Raw genomic sequence first — 23,181 nt, forward strand, 5'->3', positions numbered from 1 at the left:
CTCTTTGGAACACAGCCAGAAGAATGAGGAATCGAAACGTGGCTAATGAAAGCGAAGATTTTTCGAATCGTTGGATATTTAATTTTGCCAAGAAAATTTGTCCAGATTCTGCTCCTGCGCAGAAAATCATTCGCGATGCTCCCACAAGTAACGATTTCATAGATTCGCCTTTGACAATGATGGAATTTTCAATTGCACTCCTCTCATGCAACAATAATGCTCCGGGACTAGACAGAATTAAATTCAACTTGGTGAAGAATCTGCCTGACCTAGCAAAAAGACGCTTGTTGAATTTATTCAACAAGTTTCTTGAGCAGAATATTGTCCCGCGTGACTGGAGACAAGTGAGAGTTATCGCCATTCCAAAACCGGGAAAACCAGCCTCCGATCATAACTCGTATCGACCGATTGCAATGCTATCCTGCATCAGGAAATTGTCTCGACAATTGGGTTGAGGCGAACGGCTTGCTCTCAGATACCCAGTTTGGTTTTCGGAGAGGAAAGGGAACGAATGATTGGCGCTACTTTCGTCAGAAATCCAACTCGCTTACGCAAAAAAGAACAAATGGCGTCTGTGTTCTTAGACATAAAAGGAGCATTCGACTCAGTCTCCATTGATGTTCTCTCGGAGAAGCTACATCAATGTGGTCTTTCACCGATATTATATAATTATTTATACAATTTATTGTCAGAAAAGCACATGCATTTTTTCTATGGCGATTTGGCGACACTCAGAATAAGTTACATGGCCCACCCACAAGGCTCTTGTCTAAGCCCCCTTCTCTATAATTTTTACGTGAATGACATTGATAATTGTATTGTCAGCCCATGCACTCTAAGACAACTTGCAGATGATGGTGTGGTTTCTGCCACAGGACCAAAAGCTATAAATTTACAACAACCATTGCAAAGTAGCTTGGATAATTTATCAATTTGGGCTTTAAAGCTGGGCATCGATTTCTCTACGGAGAAAACAGAGTTGGTCGTTTTCTCAAGGAAGCGTGATCCAGCTCAGCTTCAGCTTCAGTTGGTTGGTAGAACGATAGCCCAAGTCCTGACTTTTAAATATCTTTGGAATTTGGTTCGATTCTAAAGGCACATGGGGAGGCCACATTAGGTATCTAATAACGAAATGCCAACAAAGGATAAATTTTCTGCGAACAATAACTGGATCATTGTGGGGTTCTCATCCAAGTGACATGATAAGATTGTATCAAACAACAATACTTTCAGTAATGGAATATGGGTGCATCTGTTTCCGTTCAGCTGCGAACACTCACATTATTAAACTGGAACGGATACAGTATCGTTGTTTACGAATCGCCTTAGGTTGCATGCAGTCGACCCATACGATGAGCCTTGAAGTACTAGCGGGAGTTCTTCCTTTAAAAGACCGATTCTGGGATCTCTCCTCTCGTTTACTTATTCGATGTGAGGTTATGAACCCACTGGTTATTGAAAATTTTGAAAGACTTGTCGAGCTTCAACCCCAAACCAGATTCATGACAGTGTATTTCAATCACAATTTAGAGCTTCCATTTCCCGACGGTTTTCAGCTTCCCGGGATTCGGGAAATAAATAATAAATTTCCCGGGAAATCCCGGGATCCCGGGAATATAGAAGAAAAATAAAAAGGTGAACGTTTCTCTTGAAAACAAAAGAATAAATTGAAAAGTTTTCAAACCCGTTTGATTGCATGTATATCTGCCCTAAAGCAGTTGCCATAAGATGGCGATTTGGTGGCCTACACATCATTCAATCATTTGATAACTAGTCAATAAATTTACACAAAACTTTTACTTGGCTATATGTATAGCCTAAATTTTGGTAATTACTATTACGATTGAGACGATATACTAAACGCAGCTGCTGGAGTTACTGTCCAAAATTGGAATTCGTTGTTCTGATACGATGGAATGTGATCAATTTAATGCAAAGCACCTTCTTTGGTAATTTTGAATGAAAAGATTGAGCTGCTTCTGGGTAGTGTGCAGTTACTTCCGATCAAAAGAGGAAAGTTTATACATGGAATCCATTTCCGTCACAGTAGGATCAGCATCATTTCAAATTAAGTGTGAATCAAAATCAAGCAGATAATGAACGAATTGTGCAGCGATGGATGAAGCCTATTACATATCGATTTCCTGTTACGGGCAAGTATCTGGATTGCTTGATCGTATCCCTTCAAAAATCCTGCCTGCATCCTTGAAAGCATTCAAAGAGTTCGGATGCGCAGGATATTGGACAGATACAACGTTATGTATCTCTTTTCATACATCCAAAAATTTACAGATATTACAGTTACAGTATAACAAATAAGACGAAATATGCATTCGATGAACCGACCAAATATTTCTGCAGACGTTCTAGAAACATTCCTTATTTTAAATAGCGTTTGCGTTAAGCATGATATCACTACAAACCATCCCAAGTTTTGAAACAAACACACATCGATTTTTTTAGAAAGTAACGCAATTTCCACTACTAATTTGATTGCAAGCCCTTACATTCAAGATCTAACTATTAAAATAAACTATTAAAAAAATTGTTAAAAATCTGATCAATCGGTTCATCGGTGGCAGAGATATCGTGCGCATCACTAACGCTACTGTAAGGAAATGGTACGGTATAAAGGCCGGCAATTCCATTTTTATATGAAAATTTAAATGAATGCAACATTCTTTAGCAGTGTTTTGAGTATGGCGTGGACTATATACCTAAAAAAATCACGAAAACATCAGTAAGCCTAAAGATATATAGTCCATTGATCTGCAAATCAGTTGGAAAAGCACAATCTGCATTCACTACTCACTCCAAATGTTTGCCGGTTAATATATTTCCTACAGAATTTCATTTGGAGAATCTAAGACTTATGGAATAAATTAAAAATCTTTTTTCCCGGGGTTCCCGAATCCCGGGAATAAGAAAACACAATTTCCCGGGAATCGGGAATCCCGGGAAATCCAAAAATCCCGGGATTCCCGGGAAATAAATTCCCGGGATGGAAGCTCTGTCACAAGAAATAACGCCTGCTAGGTATGTTCCCACATACGTCAATACACTAGATTCTCCTGAATCCACTTTATTCTTCGACACGTCCATGCAAACAGAGATTCGTGGAATTCCGGATCATCTACGCTCGCGGGAGATCCCTAAAATATTCACAAGTAAATATCAACACATAGACTGCCTTAAAATGTTTTACACTAATGGGTCACGAATCAGTGAGGCCACTGGTTTCGGTATTTTCAACAATAATTTTTCAATTTCTCTCAAACTTGCAGAACCCGCCTCTGTTTATATAGCGAAACTAGCAGCAGTTCACTATAGTTTGCAAATAATTAATACTTTACCCCCGAACCATTACTTTATCCTCACTGATAGTCTCAGCACAATTGCAGCTTTACGCTCAAAGAGGATTGATAATCACGATCCATTCTTTTTGGGGATGATACGAGAATCTCTGAGTAACCTAACAAAAAAATGTTATAAATTTACCCTAGTGTGGCTCCCCGCCCATTGCTCTATTGCGGGCAATGAGAAAGCTGATAATTTAGCCAAGATTGGTGCACTAGATGGTGAAATATATGAAAGACCCATCGCTTACAATGAATTTTATAGCGCTTCTCGACAGAGGACACTTGCTAGTTGGCAAACATCTTGGGACAATGGAGATATGGGACGATGGCTACACTCAATTTTCCCTAAAGTATCAACGAAGGCATGGTTCAAAGGATTGGATGTAAGTCGGGACTTCATCCGTGTGATGTCTAGGCTCATGTCCAATCATTATACTTTAGATGCGCATCTCCGTCGTATTGGGCTCGCTGCGCGTATTGTGCTTCTGGAGAGGGTTACCATGACATTAAGCATGTTGTTTGGTCCTGCACTGAATATCGTGAAGCCAGATCACAATTAGTAGATTCTTTACAAGTCCGAGGAAGACCAATCCATGTTCCTGTTAGAGACATCCTGGCGTATCGCGATCCTCTATACATGGAACTTATCTATCATTTTCTAAAAACAGTGTCTGTCAAAATTTAATTAAATTCATCTCCACATACTCTCAACCAAGGCTAATCATTCACCAATTAAAGTGTCCTAGAATATTCAGTTTTTAAATTTAGACAATAACAGAAAAAAGTAAATAAATACACTCGAAAATACTAGATCATTATGAAATACAACAATGTAAGGAAAAAAGCAAACAATAAAGTGATTTCAGTGTTAGTTTTAGACAAATTACTAGTATAGTTAAAATTAGTCTTAAGGATTTTTGTAACGTGCTATGTAAAAAAAGAAACTGCCGTAAAAAGCTTTCGCAAATCCCGTGTCAAATAAACGCATGGGAAAAAAAATCATTAAGGTACGAGGAATACTCATATACTAATGGAATTTTTGAGTTCTGTGATTTTAGTTTATCTATTACTCTTCAATCGTGATCACAGCAAACTTCTTAAATAAAATAGGGTTTCGAGGAAAAAGCCATAACTCCGTTAATTATCAATACATTTTTATAAAATTATGCTCTTTTATTTCACTGAAAAATGTGCTACCAAAATACTATAAGTTTGGTGTAATGAAATCATTGCTCAAAAAGCTATGTAACTCCTTAACTATGAAACAACCTAATGATGTCAAATATTAATTCTTTGTAACAAAACTGCTTAAGGGGTTATATACAAAGTTGTGACGAAAAATTGAGCTAGGTTCGTGATTTTTCTAAAGTGTTTTATGCAAATTTTATTTGAAAAAGCGAAAGACAGTTCGTTGGTAGTACTATCGAAGTTCAAAAAAACAAGTTGAAATAAAAAAAATATTGGAGGTTGGCGGAGTTATGGCCTATCCCCCGAAGCGTGTTATTTTAGCAGAGGTTTGCGGTGAACGCTCTCCAAGCCTGAAGCTCAACTGAAATCAAAAAAATAAAAAGATTATTGAAGAAAAATGTATTAGGATGTACTTGAATGGATCAATTTCCCAATAAAAAAAATTTTTCTTACAAAAAACACGAGGACCAAAAAATTGAGTTTTGTGGTGTTCAAAAATTTAATCAAAAATCCCTTGCAGAGAATCGAAAAATTTTGGATGAAAAAGGAGCCGTTCAAGCACACGAGAATGTAATAACAAACAATTAAAAAAAACTTTATGAAAATCGGATGAATGGTTTTTGAGATATCACGTTCACCGCAACGGTACTTTTCAAAAAGCTTAGTTCCGAGATAATTGCGTTTCAAGTTTTGTGTTACCTTCATTCGCAGAAGTACCTACGCGCTGCGAACGGCTGTAGTTTGAAATCCGGTGCTCCGATTTTGATGAAATTGCGCACAGATATTTTCAAAAGTATGTACTTTCAGAATATTCAATAATTTTTTTTTCGATTTTTTGAGTTCCAACTTTGTATATAACCCCTAAAGATCATCGCTACGATGCTGGCAAGGCATTTTCATGGGGTATATTCGAACTCTCCAACTTCAGAAGAAACATAAAAATAAATATGAATCAGCAAGACTAAGTTCTGTGACTATGCAATATCTTTCCCAGTGCTACATTTAACAACAGTTAAAATTTTCTCGGATAATTTACCGTTTTTTACATATCACAATTATGGAACGCTTGCAGAAGAAAAGTGTCCAATTCTGTATATGTTTTGAAACTATCTTTGATCGCCGCTTTTGGCGTATCATCCAGTTCAGTCTGAAGGCGAGTTTCATCACATAACCGCATACTATACATTAGCTCAATCTGCCCGGCCAAAGTCTACACTAAGTCGACGAAAAGATGATATATTATTAGTTTAATTGTTTTTTTCTGTTCATTAACATCATCGGCATATGGTATCGTTCGGAGCCACGGGTTGTTTTGAAATCTATGAGCCGGTGTTCGATCGCTCGTGGCAGTTGCAATCAACTGAAAAACTGGAGGCTGAAAACACAAAATACTTTCACTTTCAATTCAGGTGGTAAGTCGAAGATTCGGAAGAGAAGAAATAATTGAATAATTATGCGATTTTTCAGTTAAAATAGGTAATTCCGCGCTTGCATTGTACGTATTAATTTAATTGATGTTGATCTATTCTATCAGTGCCTATCAATGCTTAACCGCCCAAAAATCGTTGGAATTTTGAATAATTCAATATCACAATTACAATTAATGCGTTGATGTATTGTTTTTCCATCAACTATCAAGATAAGATTTATTTAAGCTCAATCCAATCACTGTAAGCCGAATTACAGTTGAAATAGTGTGAGATCCTGACTAATGAGATGAATAAGGGCTCGTCTATCCCATGTTAGTAAAGCATTCAATTAGTTTTATCTACCACCCATTGCAAAAGGTATAGTAACGGTGTCTCCGGTTGCGCAGCGAAATGAATCAGCCACAGAAAATAACGTCCCAGTTCTGAGAACAGCCGGCATATTAAGTACAACAAAACTATTTGACGAGAGCTCATCTATGAAAAGAAATGCCAACACCCAGTCTTCAATATAATTACCCAAACTACAAACGATTGCTAAATTTGCAGCTGCCGTTCAAGCAAAGAAGACAACAGCAAAAGCCGCGCCAAGTACCACAAACTCAACAATCATCGGTGAGGGATATATTACCAATGACGGTTCACATTAGTGAAATTAGGAAGAACATCTGATCGCAAACATCAAAACAGTAACCTCGATGATGACACGGGCCTCTACGGCGACGAAAGAGTTATGAATGATTTCCAATATACAGTTGGTAAGAAGCAAAGATTTCCAAGCCACGAAAAAAGATCTCCGCGCACAATGATAAATCACAAGTACGGGATAGACTTCCACCGCTAATCTCTTTTAGTTTTTATTTTTTTATTTTTGCGTGGTTTTTGTTTTTTTATTATAAAATATCAACGACTTCGTGAAGCTAACGATTTAAAAAAAATATTGGCTGGCTACTAATAAAAGTTTGGTATTTTCGGAAGAGAATTGACGAGTAGGTGATGGAAATCAATACCTGACGCCATGTCAATCTTCAATATGAAGTCTCATTAGTTAAGGAGTTATATACAAAGTTGGAACTAAAAAAATCGGAAAAAAAATTCTTGAATATTTCGAAAGTACATGCTTTTGAAAATATCTGTGCGAAATTTCATCCAGATCGGAGCACCAGATTTCAAACTACAGCCGTTCGCAGCGCGCTGGTTCTTCTGCGAATGAAGTTAACACAAAACTTTAAACGTAATTATCTCGGAACTAAATTTTTTGAAAGGTACCGTTGCGGTGAACGTGATATCTCAAAAACTATCCATCCGATCTTCATCAAACTTTTTTTAATTGTTTGTATTTATATTCTCGTGTAATTGAACAATTCTTTTTTCATCCAAAAGTTTTCGATTCTTTGCAATGATTTTTTATTTTAAATTTTGCACACAAAAAAACTTAATTTTTTTGGTCAACATGTTTTCTTAGCAGGAAAATTTTTTTTATTGGGAAACCGATCCTTTCAAGTACACCACAATACATTTTTCTTTAATAATCTTTTTACTTTTTTGATTTCTGTTGAGTGGTTCGGCTTGGAGAGCGTTCACCGCAAACCTCTGCCATAAAAAACCCTTCGGGGGATAGGCCATCAACTCACACTCCACCAACCTTGAATATTTTTTTTAATTCAACTTTTTTTCGAACTTCGATAGTACTACTAACGAACTGTCTTTCGCTTTTTCAAAAAAAAATGCATAAAACACTTTAAAAAAATCACGAACTTAGCTCACTTTTTTGCCACAACTTTGTATATAACCCCTTAAGGCAGAAGTTTACCGTAGGCACCCAAATGCTATTCTGCATATAAAATGAAAGGTAAAATTTCGCAAAACTTTCATTGACCCTGCAACTTAACGGGTTATTTGCATATTTCAAACTTTCAATTAAAATTTTCATTTGAGTACCACTAGCACCTAATTCTCAGTCATAAAAATGAAAATAAAAATGTGTGAATAATGGAACCGATCATAGCACTTACCACAGCTCTTCATCAAACTCAATTTTCTGTCCATTCCTTTTTATTGCACCCGTGAAATGAGAAGAGATCAAGATCGATTGTCGGATTAGCGATGAAGTTGAATTTCGGTTACGAACACGTAAACCGACAAAGTTAAAAGCTATCATTATGTCTTTGTCTACGTACACTACCAAATATGACAAAAAAATTATTTAACTACTAACGCATTTATGTATCGCATCCAATTAAAAATAATGTTAAAGATCTGTGATCACGTTCGTAAAATGAATAGATTGCCTTTGGCGTGCGAATGTCGTCGAAGCGGTTAAGCGACTTTAACATTTTTAAAAGCTTACATAATAAGCTGATTTCGTCTCACGACTCAATTTGGTCAGATTTAGGTAGAGAGCCCGGAGAAGATGTGAAGCTGAAGGATGAAATCGAAGTGTGTCGCAAAACTTACCTAGTTTCTAACTCAGCGAATCGTTTCTGATTATCTGGTCGATTGATTAGTATCTGCAGCTGGTCATTCAGCGCCTGGGCGGTAGTCTCCGAGTCGCACCGATATGCGTGCACGTGAAGCGGGCATTTGGTAGCTGGGTTGTACAGCAGCAGGATGCACGCTACAATATCTTCTGCCTGTACAGAACATGTTATAGCACCATGAGGGATGAAATGCTTTGCCGAACCCTGAAACAATGCGAGCGTAGAATCGAAATTGAGTTCAATCAATTTTTATATTATATAATAATATTGGAATCTTGGATTTGCGTAACTTTTTGTATGACGTTTTAATTTTTCAATGTTCAAAATAGTCAAGGTATTTCACCAGCAGGTTTCCTGGTGTTCTGTGTAGGGTATTGAGTCGTGCCCATTTTCCTAATATTACAATTTTTGGTCTACCCATGTGAATTATAAAGATGGAGCAGCACTTACTATCTCTGTTTTGTGCATGAGCGGTTGCGAAATTACACCGGTTGATATTCAAGTCATCGATTGTACGCTAAACATTTGACCAAAATAGTGTTTTACCATAATATTTGATTACGTAGAGAAAAACTGGAGCGTACATGTACATTAATATCTACTAGATGGGATTTTAATATTTACCTGTACAATCTTCAAGCCCTTGTGTGATATCTGTAGCGTGATTTTAAGTGGTTCATGTTCCTTGGATTTTTCGATCAAGCGAGGAATTACCGGAAGAAGAACTCGCGAACCACGAAGTCCTTTCGCCTCCTGTGCTCCGAGAAACCACACGTAGTAGGATGCCTTCTGAACATCCTTGCGCAATCGCAGTGCCATAGTTCGTATGCCCACATAGACCACTGGTGGCCGGCAAATCTAGCGCATCAGCATCAAAGGCAGCAGTTCGGTGATCACATGGTCTGAAAATGGATATAGAAAAATAACGAACAACAATTAAAGTCTGAACCTCCACAGGTGATAATTGGCATTATCGAGCATTCGGCGAGAAGTGGTTCGATTCAATGAAAAGCAACAGACGATCGCACTGTTCCGAAGTGTAATCGAATTCTCACGTCATCTCTCATCGCCGCGGCCAGTTCGAGCAAACTTTTGAGCGCACCCGCATTGGCCTGAGAGCGATGTGATCTTCAGTTGGGCGAGTTTGTTTTCGGTTCATTTGCCTTAATTTCACGCTAATTCTGTAATCGATGCCAGTGATATTGACGTCGTTCGCCGTGCGCAATGTATCGGAAATCATGTTGCCTTTACATCATTTGTTGTACCTAACTTACGTAATACTATTAGTGGGTTTATCAGTTCTCCTATTCACCACACGATGAACTTATTAGATAAATATGAAACAGCACCATAAAATGAACTGAATATTTTGAGATATCAAGATCTAATTGAAAAATTTAATAAGCGATTGATTCTAAAGTACACGAGCGCCCATGGGACTGACATCATGGTTAGCGCATAATGATATTATTTAATTCTCTAAATGCGAAACCTCTTTCAATAAGGATTAAAATACCAAAGAAACATCACATCTAACGAACAATATTTGCGCACCTACATTGATTAAGTTTTAACCATTGTCATTATCCGGGAAAATATGAGCATGAGTATAATGACCGCACAATTCGTAGTTCTTCGTGACGGGCCAGAGTAAGTGAAATTGCATCAACGTATGAGGGCTACCCAGAAAAAAATATTTTGTAATTTTAAATTTATTTTCATGCACATATTTGGTGCATTAATATAAATATAAAATTAAGTTCCACCACAAATACACACAACTTGTCGTGCTTTCTTCCACGAGTTTTTGTATAATTTTACACGTTGATTGAAGATTACAGTTTCATTAAATGGGATACAAATGCACTTTAATGTATTTTTAATCCAATATTTCTGTAAAATAAATGACATGTAATATTACACGAACGAAAGTGTAAAATCATATGCTTTTTGATTCTGCCATTGAGTGCATCGAATTCAACTGAATTTTCAATCTAATTTTTGATTCCAGCTTTGTATGTTTACATTTGTATTGATTTACATGTCGTTTAAATTTCATTATTTTTTGGTGTGTAGGAGTAGCTATCCATCCTAAATGTGCACCATTCGAGAGTTCTACACTTTGGAATCCGAATAACGACACCGGTCACATCCTAACAGTCACCGGGGAAGGAAAGGAATATTAGTGTAACAAATATCGTTGTGGAGACCGTGTATACCTCACCATCTCCACGTTTGTCATGAGAAAGAGTTTTTGTTAGTGGGATACGGGAAAAAAGTTACACAAATTTAAATTCCATTCCGGCTGCCGAGAATTGTAAGATTTATAGTTTGTTGAAATTCTCAGTTTGAGAAAATACAACGTCAACTACGAACAGCCCACTGCAGTGCACTATCGGGAATGCTACTTAAGTTTATTTGAATCACGCGACATGCGTACGATTTTTTTTCCTGCATTCCGGCGAAAAACGACATACAAAGAGCTACACCATATAACATAAAGTCTTTCCTGTCTCGGGATATCTGTCGAAATAGATATTAAAACCTTCGTATTACAAGTTAATTTGTGGTACATAAACTTTGATATTATTATAAGCAACAGAACGACAATTATGTATTGTTTGCTTTCTCCACGAACGATTGACTCTTGTGCTTTCAATATTCGCACGTGTTGCAATGCTAACTGAAGTGCTTTTTAAGTACTAACCTACTTTGAATATAATAAATACAACTAATTTATTAATTTAATACAACAATGCACAGTGGTTGTTTTCACCAAAAACTTGCGAAAAATTATTAACGCGAAAACGGTAAAGCGTACAGCAATGATGTCTTCTAAAATATTTTATGGCGATCCAAGCCCTTCATTTTGATGATATAGTTATAGTGATAAATTCTCCTTGAAGTGAGATATTTGCCACAATTTTTTTTCCAAAGTGCGAAAAATAGCATGAAGTCTTCAGAAATGTTAAACAACTTGTTTTTGTGAACATCTTTACTGAAGACTAAAAATCTGTATTTATAGCTCACTCGAAATTATTGACCGTTGTTTGTGAATGACCCCTTAAAACCTTTTTTTAATTAACTTCTAAAATATCGCAGATAATGCTTCAGCATGTTCGAAAAAGTTGTTCGTCTTGTCAAGATACATATCTTTCTAGAAGAGAACATCGGTCTATCTCTTGCAACTTGAAAGTTATTGGGTAATTTTTGGCAAAATTTGCAAAGATTTTAAAAATAATAACTTTTAAACGGGCAAAAACGGGCAGCCAACTCTAATTGCAATTAGAAATGCTACAACCACACTATAAAACTCAATAGACTTCACTTGTCTCTCGTTGTCTCCAGTAGAGTTACAGATGATTTGAAAAAACTATTGTTCTTAAAAAATCTCCAATATCTTCGAAAATACTCGAGATATGATGAATTATTAAAAAATGTGTATTTTGACGATTGCAATAACTTCGTAGAATACATGAAACCCGTAGGAATGATAATTATAAAGATATTTTAAAAACATATTTTTTGGGGTCATCGAAATATAACGAGCTATAACTTATTAAATATTACAAGAAGTGACTACATGTATTCGGAAAAATATTCATGAAAGCAATTTCCACAATTCTTCCAAAGACGTCAGCATTTTTTTAACAAAAAAAATTGAGTTGAAAAATCTCATTTAAAGTAGGATTAATCACAAAAATCATAGCCGCTAATGACATACCTAGCAATTTTTGATAAGTAGTCCGAAAGTACAATTGACGTAAACTCAGCCGTTTCCACGCTAACAACCAAAGCCCATTTGAAATACTTTATATTTCAAAAATTGCAATATAATTTAGAAAATACACTAAATAAACCGTTGTCGTAATATAGAAAGTTGTCCATTTCGATAATTCAAACATTTTTACAGATCATACCGAAATTGTCAGAATGATATGAATGATATGAATGATATTATAAGTTATAGTAATGAATTTGCTTTAAAGGATTCATCAACAAACAACTAGCAATAATGTTGAAGATATTAAAGATGAAGACTATATGTCTTCAGCAAAGTTGTTGGCAAAAACTTGCTCTACAACTTTGCCAAAGACATAATTTTAATATATGCACTTGCAAGAAAGTTGGAATTTATATCTCACTTTTAGGGAGATTAATCATCAAAATAATAACATAATATGAAAGGGCTTATAATGTTAACACATTCCTCCGAAGACATCATTGACTTAAATCTAACGATTTAGACGTAATTAATGGATCGCACAATTTTGGCGAAAAAAAACCACTGTGCAATGTAATAAAGCGAAAAATGCAGAAGTTACAAAAAATAAGAGGGTCTTGTTTTTGCACATCTTACGAAAATAATCAAGCTGTAATATCATTAAGTACATGATGAAATATGGTGCACAAGGCAACTATTAATATATTGCATATACTCGAAATGATATGTAACTAAGTATAGTCAAGCAGTTAAGGTGTTACACCACCGTAGAATTTAAAAAAAACGATTTTTTATTTATTAGGTAGTCCAAAATGCGCTTCAGAATGATAAAATATCCCAAAACCTGGAAGACGAAAACAATACATAAATATTCAAATTTTGAATTTTTCCGCAACGCCTCTGAAGTAGGGCATCGCAAAATCTTACTCATTTTTGAATTCTCAAAGTCTCCCCATTTCATATTGCAAAAATCAAAGTAAGCTCAGATGCCACATTTCACATCATTTGAACAATTTTAGACCATCGTCTACTTCGCTTGAAGTTTTTTTAATTGGCACTATGGGAAAATATTGAGGAAAAATATATTGAATAACTTTTGAAGTAGCGCAGAGAAAATTACAATTCATACCTCTTTTGAAAGGAAATAATCTTAGCATTTGAATGAAGATATTTCTGTTTCTTAAAAAATATGGAAAAGTGGGGTACTGAATCATTTTGCCCCCAAAATTTCCTATTTGTAATAATTTTTCCTCATATTTTGCAATTTGCCTCATGTGAAAAAATCTCAGAAGTAGAACGAAACCTTTTGAATCTTTGTCCAAATATGGGAGGTTGGGGTTATAGGGCATTTTGTCATTCGTATTAAATTTTAATCGTCAATCATAATTTTTCATAAAATGTATCTTGCTTAATGTGGAAAATTTTAGGAGCAAAAAAAATAGATTCGCTACCGGTAAAATTCAGAAACATCAAATTTTTTGACATTAACTCTACAAACCACATTTTTTTCGTTAAATATCCAAATACCCCAACTTTCCGTATTTTTTCAGATATGAAACTATACTCATGTGCATAATTTACACTAGAAGTAGTAAATAAATTGGCACACAGTGTAAGTGCACTCAAATCGCTCCCATTCCTCACATTTGCATGTAAATGAACACCTCTTTTTGTTCACCTTTATTCGATTCTTTTTGCACCATCATAAAATTTCCGAATAATTTTCCAGCACATATCGAAACACTATGATTTCTAGTAGGAAGACGACAATAGGCACAAGTACCGGCTCGTCCCTTCAGCAAAGTGCCGTCAATATAACATACTACGCATTCTTCAAACAGCCAGACAGCCATTCCTCACGAGGCGGGATTCTCACACTGAAAATTTTAAAAGGACAACTACATGAAAGTGCAAGGTCACTGGGAGCAAGTATACGCTCTTCCCAAGTAACCATTTAGGGCCACAGTCTTGTGTGGCTAGTTGTACGAGCCAATATATTCTGATTTCCGATAGACCGTCTATCAGGACTGCACAAGAAAGTGCTTCTTGTTTAAAAAAATAGTGGTTTAATGTTCAAGAGTGCCTCTAGAGCAGCAGTAGGAGTCGTCGTGAACGCACCAGTCATCGCCATCAAGATCATCCTTTGAAGATGGTTTAACTTTGATTGGATCCTCATGACTTCTCCCTTCTGCCAGCACACAAGGCACCCGTATGCCAGTTTTGGTTTAACAATGGCTGTGTAGATCCACTGAATGTTCTTGGGTTTGTGTCCCCAAGATTTACCGAAAGCCCGTCTACATTGGCCGAAGGACTAGCTCCGGTTATAATGCTTCGTTGCGTAAAAAGCACCTTTGATGTTTTAATTGGATTAACTGATAGTCCAACATAAAGACACCATTGCCAACAAACATGAGGCTGTATTGTATTTTTTCAATCAATTGATTTATGAAATTTTCTCCAGAACGCAGTTACTCGAATTACTCAACTGAAAGTTATGGAATGCAAACAAGCATTAGTTTTTAGCATGAGCTTTGATTTAACGAAGTATTTTAGGAACAAAAAAAATTTCTGGCATGGTCAGGATTTTCCGTATGTATGTATGTATGTATGTATGTATGTATGTATGTCAGAATAGTAGGAAAATGATGGTGATTGAAGGCATTATCAGATACGGGTAGACTTACAGTAGGCTGAACTTATTTATCAGGTAACTTTCATATTACTTTTGTTAACGACTTGCCAAAAATAGGTTGCGCATATTCGTAAACAGAGGCGTTTACGCGCGTTTCGCAGGGAACAGAGAATCTTCTTCCAACAGTTACATCCAGCTACATAATAAGGAATTTCACGACACCAGCTTTAACCTACCTGATGGTTTGTCGATGTCGAACAAACTCGCATTGAACGTTTGATGTATGGACGCATGCACTTCAGAGGTAGTGTGTAGCTAAGCTATGCAATTTCAGTTCTAATTCTCAGATTCTCATGAAAATTCTAGTACATGCTATTGGAGATATGTACTTAAAAAATAAGCCATATTTTTTCGGTTTTTGGTCCAGCACAACGTATAGGGAAACCCCGTTTTTTCGTAAATAATGCCTTGAAATACCATTGCCATTTTCTTCGCTTTACCATTGATTTGACTTGAATTTCGAGATTTCTCCATAATAATAATCCTAATGTTCTAAATGTTCTCAATTACTATAATGTCCCAAGAGAGCGAATTATAGAAGTTAAAAGAAATATTTCATCACACTGTTAGCTGGACTAAAAGCATTTTTATTTTTAAACAAGTAAACGTAGGTTTTCTCGACACTACTAAAGTAAGAGAGTGCAATATCTGTTTGCCTGTGCTCTAATCATACTGCAAGGTACATGCTCACAGGGTTTAACAAGAGAAGGTCACTACAAACCTTTATCTCATGAAAGTCTGGAAAGTTGCAGTCATTATCCGGTTGTAAACTATATACCATTGCATTAATTTCGCAAGCCATTGTCTGATGGGAAAACTGGTTTATCTACAAAACAACGCCAGCAACAATTAGCCGGGTTGGTAGGAAAAATGCTCAGTTGAAATTGCCAAACGCATGGTAAAGGGAAACGTACACTTATACTGGAAAACAGCACAGCTGATGAACAAGAGCAACATAAATAGTTCAACACTACGCACATTGGATAAGTCATTCAGCAATACTACATAATGCGTTTAACGATCTAGCGCGAAAGAGATTATTCGTGGAAACATTTTATGCAGCATTGAATGCTTTTTGTAAAATGAATTCAAATTGCCACACTGAAACGTTGTTGTGGATGGGATGATTTAAATTTAATCAATTTTTAATTTGATCTTTGGTAGTTTACAAGCCATAACAGAAAGCTTTTTGCAGTTGATGCTAATGAAAGGTTACACAATATTATAAATGGTGCCCTTTTAGATACTAGTTACAAACACTTGCCTAACACGAAGAATGTCGTAACGATCATTGCGAAACTCAGAAACGCATTTGCACAAATTTATGTTTTTAAGACTAGGCTTTCGTGGTATCGGAGACGTGCCGTTTTATGGAAACATCGAAAGAACACAATCATGTGCGCGTTGATAGGTAAACATAGGCCATGCTCGTTTCGCTATGAAAGTGGTCGATAGTGGAATGCGACCAAAGCAAAGGCCGTAGCACCATAGATGACAAAAAACCATCACACGCGAGCAAAAAAATATTCATGGAATGGAATGTGTCGGTTAGCGCTACACAGCGGTTACTAAATGAATAGTCAATTCAAGCAAAGCCAATCCCAAAAGCGCCTCGGAATATGGTACGTTCATATGACTCAAATTGCGCAATGTCCAATCGATTTTAATGTATGTGGCAATTAATGAAACTCTCTCACTGTTGCACCTATATTGGATTCATATTTGACTCATATACTGCAATAGAAAAAATGGGCTCATTATTATTGAAGACCGATCACAACGAGACTCTGCTTAACCTAACGCAACGATTAAGCAACTCGAAGAAAAGTTATCGCGCCCGAATGCACCAGTAGAGAAATTAAATGCTAGTTATATCTTAACAGTTACTACCCCGAAGTACATTACCCCGAATGTCATCCGAATGTCTGAATAATCCAAATCGCTGATTTGGATTAAATGTTCGTAGTTTTGTAAAATACTAAGTTTTGTGTTCTAGGCTGCTCCATTAATAATTAAAACGAAAGTTATCAAACATGACAAAGCGGTGAACGTATTGCGTTCACATTTGCTTTAACTGTACATGCTAGTAAACAGAATAAATATTGCTAAAAGGGATTGCAATGGGATGCTATCGAAAACGTTTCATGTCCTCGAATTTTCTGATTGAAAAAAATGTCCTTTATTGACTAAAAGAGCCGGAAATTAAACAATATTCACGAGGTTAGTCATACTTTTTGTAATGACTATGCCCGTTTCTGGCAGAGACAAAATTTCAGGAACTATGATACGATTTTCGTAAGTTTGCTTCGTATTATAGTGACAGTATATTCATACACTCTCGGATTTTTCGCGCGAAGTAATGTGGTACATGTCCTTAATTTCAGGAGCTTAGTCACGATTTTCGTAGTTACTACGTACGTCATTGTTACATTGAATTAATGAGTTGGTTATCGAGCTTTACTGACAGAGAAATGTGTTTCAAGTTGGGGATTTAAGGAATCGTAACAGATGGGTGATTTCATTTGGATTTGTGAACTATTTCACAAACATGAATACACACATTGACTCTGTAATGTGTTTCGGCGCTTAGAGCAGTTTTCATTTTATTTCCTGTATTATCTTCTGAATTTGTAAACTTATTCACAAGCACACAAGATACATCTGAAAGCATATACTATGCATCAAGAACAAATTCATGAATCCATGAGTAATATTCTGAGTTCCGTGAAATGGCCAACGTAAAAATATTAAGATCATGCACAAAATTGCATATTTTGATATTATGTTTTAATTACCGCAAAGTTCTACTGTATAGATTTTGTTAGCTATTCGGCAAATTAATAAATAAGACAAGCGAATGATATAAAAATCTAAAAACGGATAGTATTATAAAGAGTTATAAACTTAGAACGAAAAACTAGAGCAGGATAGGCTCATAAGGGTATGATCGGAAGAAAATGTGGAGAATCTTTCACCTACTGCTTGCTAGGAGTCGGGGATTCCACCCGAATCTAGCAGCAAGTTTGTTGAGAAAGCATAACTAATCGTCATGTTTGCGGTCGAATGATGATGATTTCGACATCGTTTCTAGGCGAGGAGTTGTCAGAAATCTTATGCCTACATTCGTTGAGGGCAAAATATGATAATTACTTATGCTCTCTCACCTACAATTCTGCTACACTTGGGTGGAACGGGCAATCCTAGCAAGCAGAAGGCAAAAGATTCTTAAAGTTCCCTTTCGACCATGCCCATATGAACCTTGCTAGTATTTCATTCTAAGTTTATCACTGATTCGCTCTACAATACCCGCCCACTTTCAATTTGCATATCTTTTGTTTCAATTATACGTTAATTTACGGAAATAGTCAACAAAATCATTACAATTGCACAATGTTTGAACTTAATTATGAAAGTGGAAACGTGGGTTTTGTGGACTATTGCACGAGTAAGACAAGTGATTCGTGACTAATAAACTAGGAATCAAAGCATTTTACGAGGTGTGAATGGCTCCATGAATAATATTCCAAGTTTCGAGATATAATTCGTGAAACAATAACCAGACTCTTTTGATTTTTTTTAACTAATTTACAAATGCGAAAACCAGATCATGATCAAGATGTAATAAATCATAACTAAGTAAGTTCACAACGTATAAATGGAACATAAACAATGTTCTTAAATGTATGAATAAAATCATAGCAGAAACCGCGGCAGTTCACAAAAAAATAATTTCTCAAAAAACAAAAACTTTATGCATGCGCAACGAAGGAAAATTGAACAAAAGAGAAGAACTTGGTTGTCCCAGAGTTAATGGCACTTTATTCGCTAATTCGGAAACAATTCTTCCGGATGCTCCATCTATAAACAAGAAATACAACTAATAAGAGTTAAGCTGGATTATAACATTATATACCCGGAAGCACTTGAACGAATCGAAGAAATTAAATGAAGTTATACTACAGTCACAACACAACCAACCATCGATCGGCTGAAATGTATCGAGCTAATGAAAAAGTTAAATGAAAAAGAAACGCTGATCAACTGATGATTGAAAATAGCTAATAAAAGGGATTAACAAATTGACAAAATGACAGCGTACATCAAAATAATCAGAGCACGAAACGAGCAAACTTAAACCTAACCTCGTAAAACTAGAGAACCACGAACACCATTGCATATAACACCATCGAGTATGCAACCCCGAACCAAATCAACAGGCATAACGGAGCCAAAACTCAGATATAGTACCAAAAACGAAACGGAGAATTCTACTAGGACATCGAAACCGTGAAATCTCGCCTCCACTGCAAAATCCTCCTCCGAATAAATCGACCTCCGAGGATTCAGAGCACTCTAATAAAGAGAATGTAGGTACCAACGAAGAAGTTGAGATTAACGAAACACTAACCTGTCAACCTGTTCGACGATCTTAAATCATCTCAACAACCAGCGACCAACACTAACCGAAACAACGATACGGACTACTACGATGATCGATTTGGAGGGAGAGTAGTACCCCGTTCATTCTCAGAAGAGGGAGCGCAGCAGGCGGGCACTTCGCAACACATGTCACACATGCCCAAACATGGTCAAACATGGATCGCCAAGAGCTATCATTCGTAAACGACCCGCTTTCACAGCTACCGTTGTCCAACAGTTAAAGTAAACGACTTGGGGAAAAAGAGAAGAAAGCATCTACAACACTTCATTATGAAGGGATCAACCGGGGGAAAGATGACCATTGTAAGTCTCGCCGTAGCCTTCTGTCAATAAATACTATCTACAACTGATAAAAACAACAAGAAAACGTTCTAGTCCCTTCATCGTTAGCGCTGCAGCAGTCCACAAGCCACTCATTTCAGAGCTAGACCAGTGTTCCATAATAGACAAGTGAAAAGAGAACAAGAAGTAACTTCTTCTCCCTCGTGGACTGGAATGGATTTGTAGAACGACGAGAGTTTGACCAGTCGCGAAGGACTTACACCATCTGTTTCCTCCTGAAGTCCAGTCGACTTCTCGGCAAAAATGCAAAGATAATCAACAGCATCGTCATCTACGAAATGCCACCCTGAGAGCACTAAGGGCTTTACAGTAGAACCTGCGTGGTTTACATGCCAACATCGGCGCGCTCAAACTTTTAATCAGCCAGTACGAACTGTGTGGCTTTGCATGAAACCAAAGCAGACCACCGAGTGATTCCAGCAAATTTCGGCTTAAAGAACTACACTTGTTCCAAGAAGACGGTCGCCGTCGGCATTGGCAACAAGGAGTAGGTCTTACACTCCGCTGAGGGTTGCTATTCGAGCAAGCCGAGGTAAATTGTAATTCCCCCAAGAGTGCAGCACCACACCGAATTAGACGATATACTTGAGGACCATTGCTATTACTGAGAGGTTTTAATCATCTTGCCCGAGGATCCAAAAAACAGACAACTGATTGTTTTGAACGACGCATCACACACTGTGATTAACCCAGCAATCGGATCAACTTCATCATTCAACTATGTTCGAGACAATCAGATTTATTTGGAGAACGCACCCAGTTACCTACAATACCGATCGATCCCCGTTTCCCCTCTTGGACCCTCACAGGTTACATGCAAGCGAAGAAGACGATGTTCTACGATCAAGCAGACTGGACAACATATGAGCGTTTAACGGCTACTAGCATCAAACCAGAAGACAAAAACGAAATAGAGGGGCTCATGGAATGCCTGCTGTCAGCGGCAACAGTTAGTAAATCTGGAACATCCGGCCAATACGGTTCTAAATCAATACCACGATGATGCCTGGAAGTGGGAGCGGCAGTTAGGCAGAGTCGACAATTGCCCAGATCACTGAAGCGAAGCAAAGCAACGGGGTTCAATACATCTGATGAACCGAAAAGTATAAGCGAAGAAAACAGTGAATGACGCCAAATGTTGATGGCGGAAAAAAATTCGTCGAGAAAATATCTATATGGGCCATTCCACGCGAAGTGATCAGGGCACGTGTAATCGACATTCACGGATTCGAATTTGGAGGAATTGTTCATCTAGGGCCAATATATAAAAACTCAAATTTTTGTGTCAATTGAACCACCCCTCGGGTCATGGGCGCACCCCCCGTTTTGACAAATTGCCAAACCCTTGATTTTCTTTTGATCATATCTCTGGTTCTATTTACTCTAGAATCAAACCGCAAGGTGGCTTTTGAAGAAAATTATTCAAGGAGTCTAGAACAAATATAATTTTTGGCGGCAGCGCTGCCAACTTAAGTATTCTGAGTTCAAACATGATTTTTCGTGAAGTAGACGAGAAATGATGAAAAACTACGTTTTCGGTTTGCTTCTAGCAGGTCAGGATCGATTTTTATGACCGTTTGAAGATTTTCTCAATTTTGGCCAATAAAAATGAATTTTTATATGAGAAAATGCGAGTTTTTCCCTTCAAAGCGGTGTATTTCAGGATGTGCTCAAATTATATTGAGATTATAAATGTTTCTTATGTAAAAATGTCTGAGGAATACGATGGCATTAGAATTTTCAAAATAAAAATATATGTAATGATAGAAAAATTAATTTATAATATTTAACTGAAAAAGTCGCATAGTTGGCAGCACTGCCGCCAAAATTAATATTTTTAAAGACTCCTTGAATAATTTTCTTTAAAAGCCATCTAGCGGTTTGATTCTAGAGTCAATAGAACCGGATATATGATCCGTGTTTCATCCGTTTTCCCAACGATAGCAGGTGTAGCACATCCAAGCAATGAAACGATATTGGAAAAGCGAGCAAACTGCACATCCAAAGTAAATTCGGTTTTTCCACATATCATTGCACATCCAAAATAAAATTGGGTTTTCCGCAATTTTTTTTTTCAAGAACGGCTTGTTGTTTCCCGCATTGCATATGCACCACATTTTTGCAAAAGCCCATGCATTCGATAAAATCGTCGTCCGATTTGACGGTTTTCGCGTAGTGATCGCATGCACTTGCCATAATGCGTGTCGATTTGAGAATGCAGACAATGATATATAGATGGTGCTGCGTTCGGTGGAAAATTTTGGTGGTTAATTCGCAGAACAACACAAAAGCAAACAGGAAACACTATTATACTGCACAATAACAACGGTACAAAACAAAATTCCCAGACGATTAGAACAATAAACAACGATAAAACTTCAAAAACCTCGTCAAAAATTAAAAATAACTGGAGCGATTGATGTAAACAACTAATCGGTAAAATACACTGAACAATACTGTGCGTTAAATGCACAGCACAGCAACTTTGGCAAAAATCGTCTAGTAGCACCGCAAAATTCGTGGTGCGGATGCGGTAATTCCCGCGCGGTTGCATTTTGAAAGCTGCGGGAAATCGGTCTAGTTGATATCAGCCATTATCAGAATTTTAGCATTATATAAAAAATAAGAATATTTTCCATTATCAATGATCGCATATTTGTCCTGATTTCTGATTCACGATCATAGGTAGAATAGTACTGAAATATTAAATTGAATGCATTGGCTGAAGTATCGAATAAATAAATAAAATATGTATAATATACATAACATAATAATAAAATGCATCTATCTGGTGCTAGGTTGCATACTATAATTTGAAAAATCTAGAAAGAGTTTCTGCAGTGTCCATAATAACGCAAGTACGTTAGTCTCTACTGATTTGAATTTCAGATGTTATTTTCTTCGACATAACCACCTAATACAGTAAAACATAAGTCAATTCTTTTTCTTAAAACACTAAAAAATATTCAGATACTGTGTATACCTGTGTAAAAGCAAAATGATAGATATGTTCACGTGACACAGGGTAAAGAGCCTATTTTGGCCCTATTAGAGAATACACTGAACTATTTTATTGATTACGTGGCCTACAATCGATAGAATGCGTATAAATTGACATTAGCATCTTCACTACCTTCCCAAGAACCAATATAAATCAAAAATGGGTTAAGAATAGAAAAATACTTATGTTTGAGCGCAACTAAAACTCGAATCGAATGCTCCAATTGTCGCACTACCATTTGAGCCAATGCGTTAAACAAAGTGGACATACGCTACTCTAACCAACGGCCATAGATGGCGGAACAGAGCGAAAATAGGCATACTATACTAGTGAGAAACAATTATCATTTCTTACTCATTTAACAGCAAATCCCAACATCAAATCTTTATACTGACTGTGCTACAGCAGACAAATAGCGTTGTTGATCCTCCATTTCATTTCGAAGTTAAGGTTCCACTTAACCTTTAACCAGCTGATCTTAGCGCAAGCGATGACGTTCAACAGTCAGTGATTGCCTCATCGATAAAT

At 36.7% G+C, this 23,181-nt stretch overlaps 1 protein-coding gene across 2 annotated transcripts in view; it reads right to left on the reverse strand.

Moving 5' to 3' along the window:
• The window catches only part of LOC131683427 (uncharacterized), a 118,588-nt gene that overhangs the window by 50,746 nt on the left and 44,661 nt on the right, over positions 1 to 23,181 (reverse strand). For both annotated transcript variants that reach the window (XM_058965409.1, XM_058965410.1), the window contains exons 2-3: positions 9,079 to 9,356; positions 8,432 to 8,658 (exon numbers count right to left, since the gene is read on the reverse strand). In XM_058965409.1, the coding sequence (XP_058821392.1) occupies positions 8,432 to 8,658; positions 9,079 to 9,273 (422 nt within the window). In that variant the 5' untranslated portion in view covers positions 9,274 to 9,356. The remainder of the gene's footprint in view (positions 1 to 8,431; positions 8,659 to 9,078; positions 9,357 to 23,181) is intronic.

Source organism: Topomyia yanbarensis, chromosome 2 (assembly GCF_030247195.1).
Source record: "Topomyia yanbarensis strain Yona2022 chromosome 2, ASM3024719v1, whole genome shotgun sequence".
NCBI lineage: Eukaryota > Metazoa > Arthropoda > Insecta > Diptera > Culicidae > Topomyia > Topomyia yanbarensis.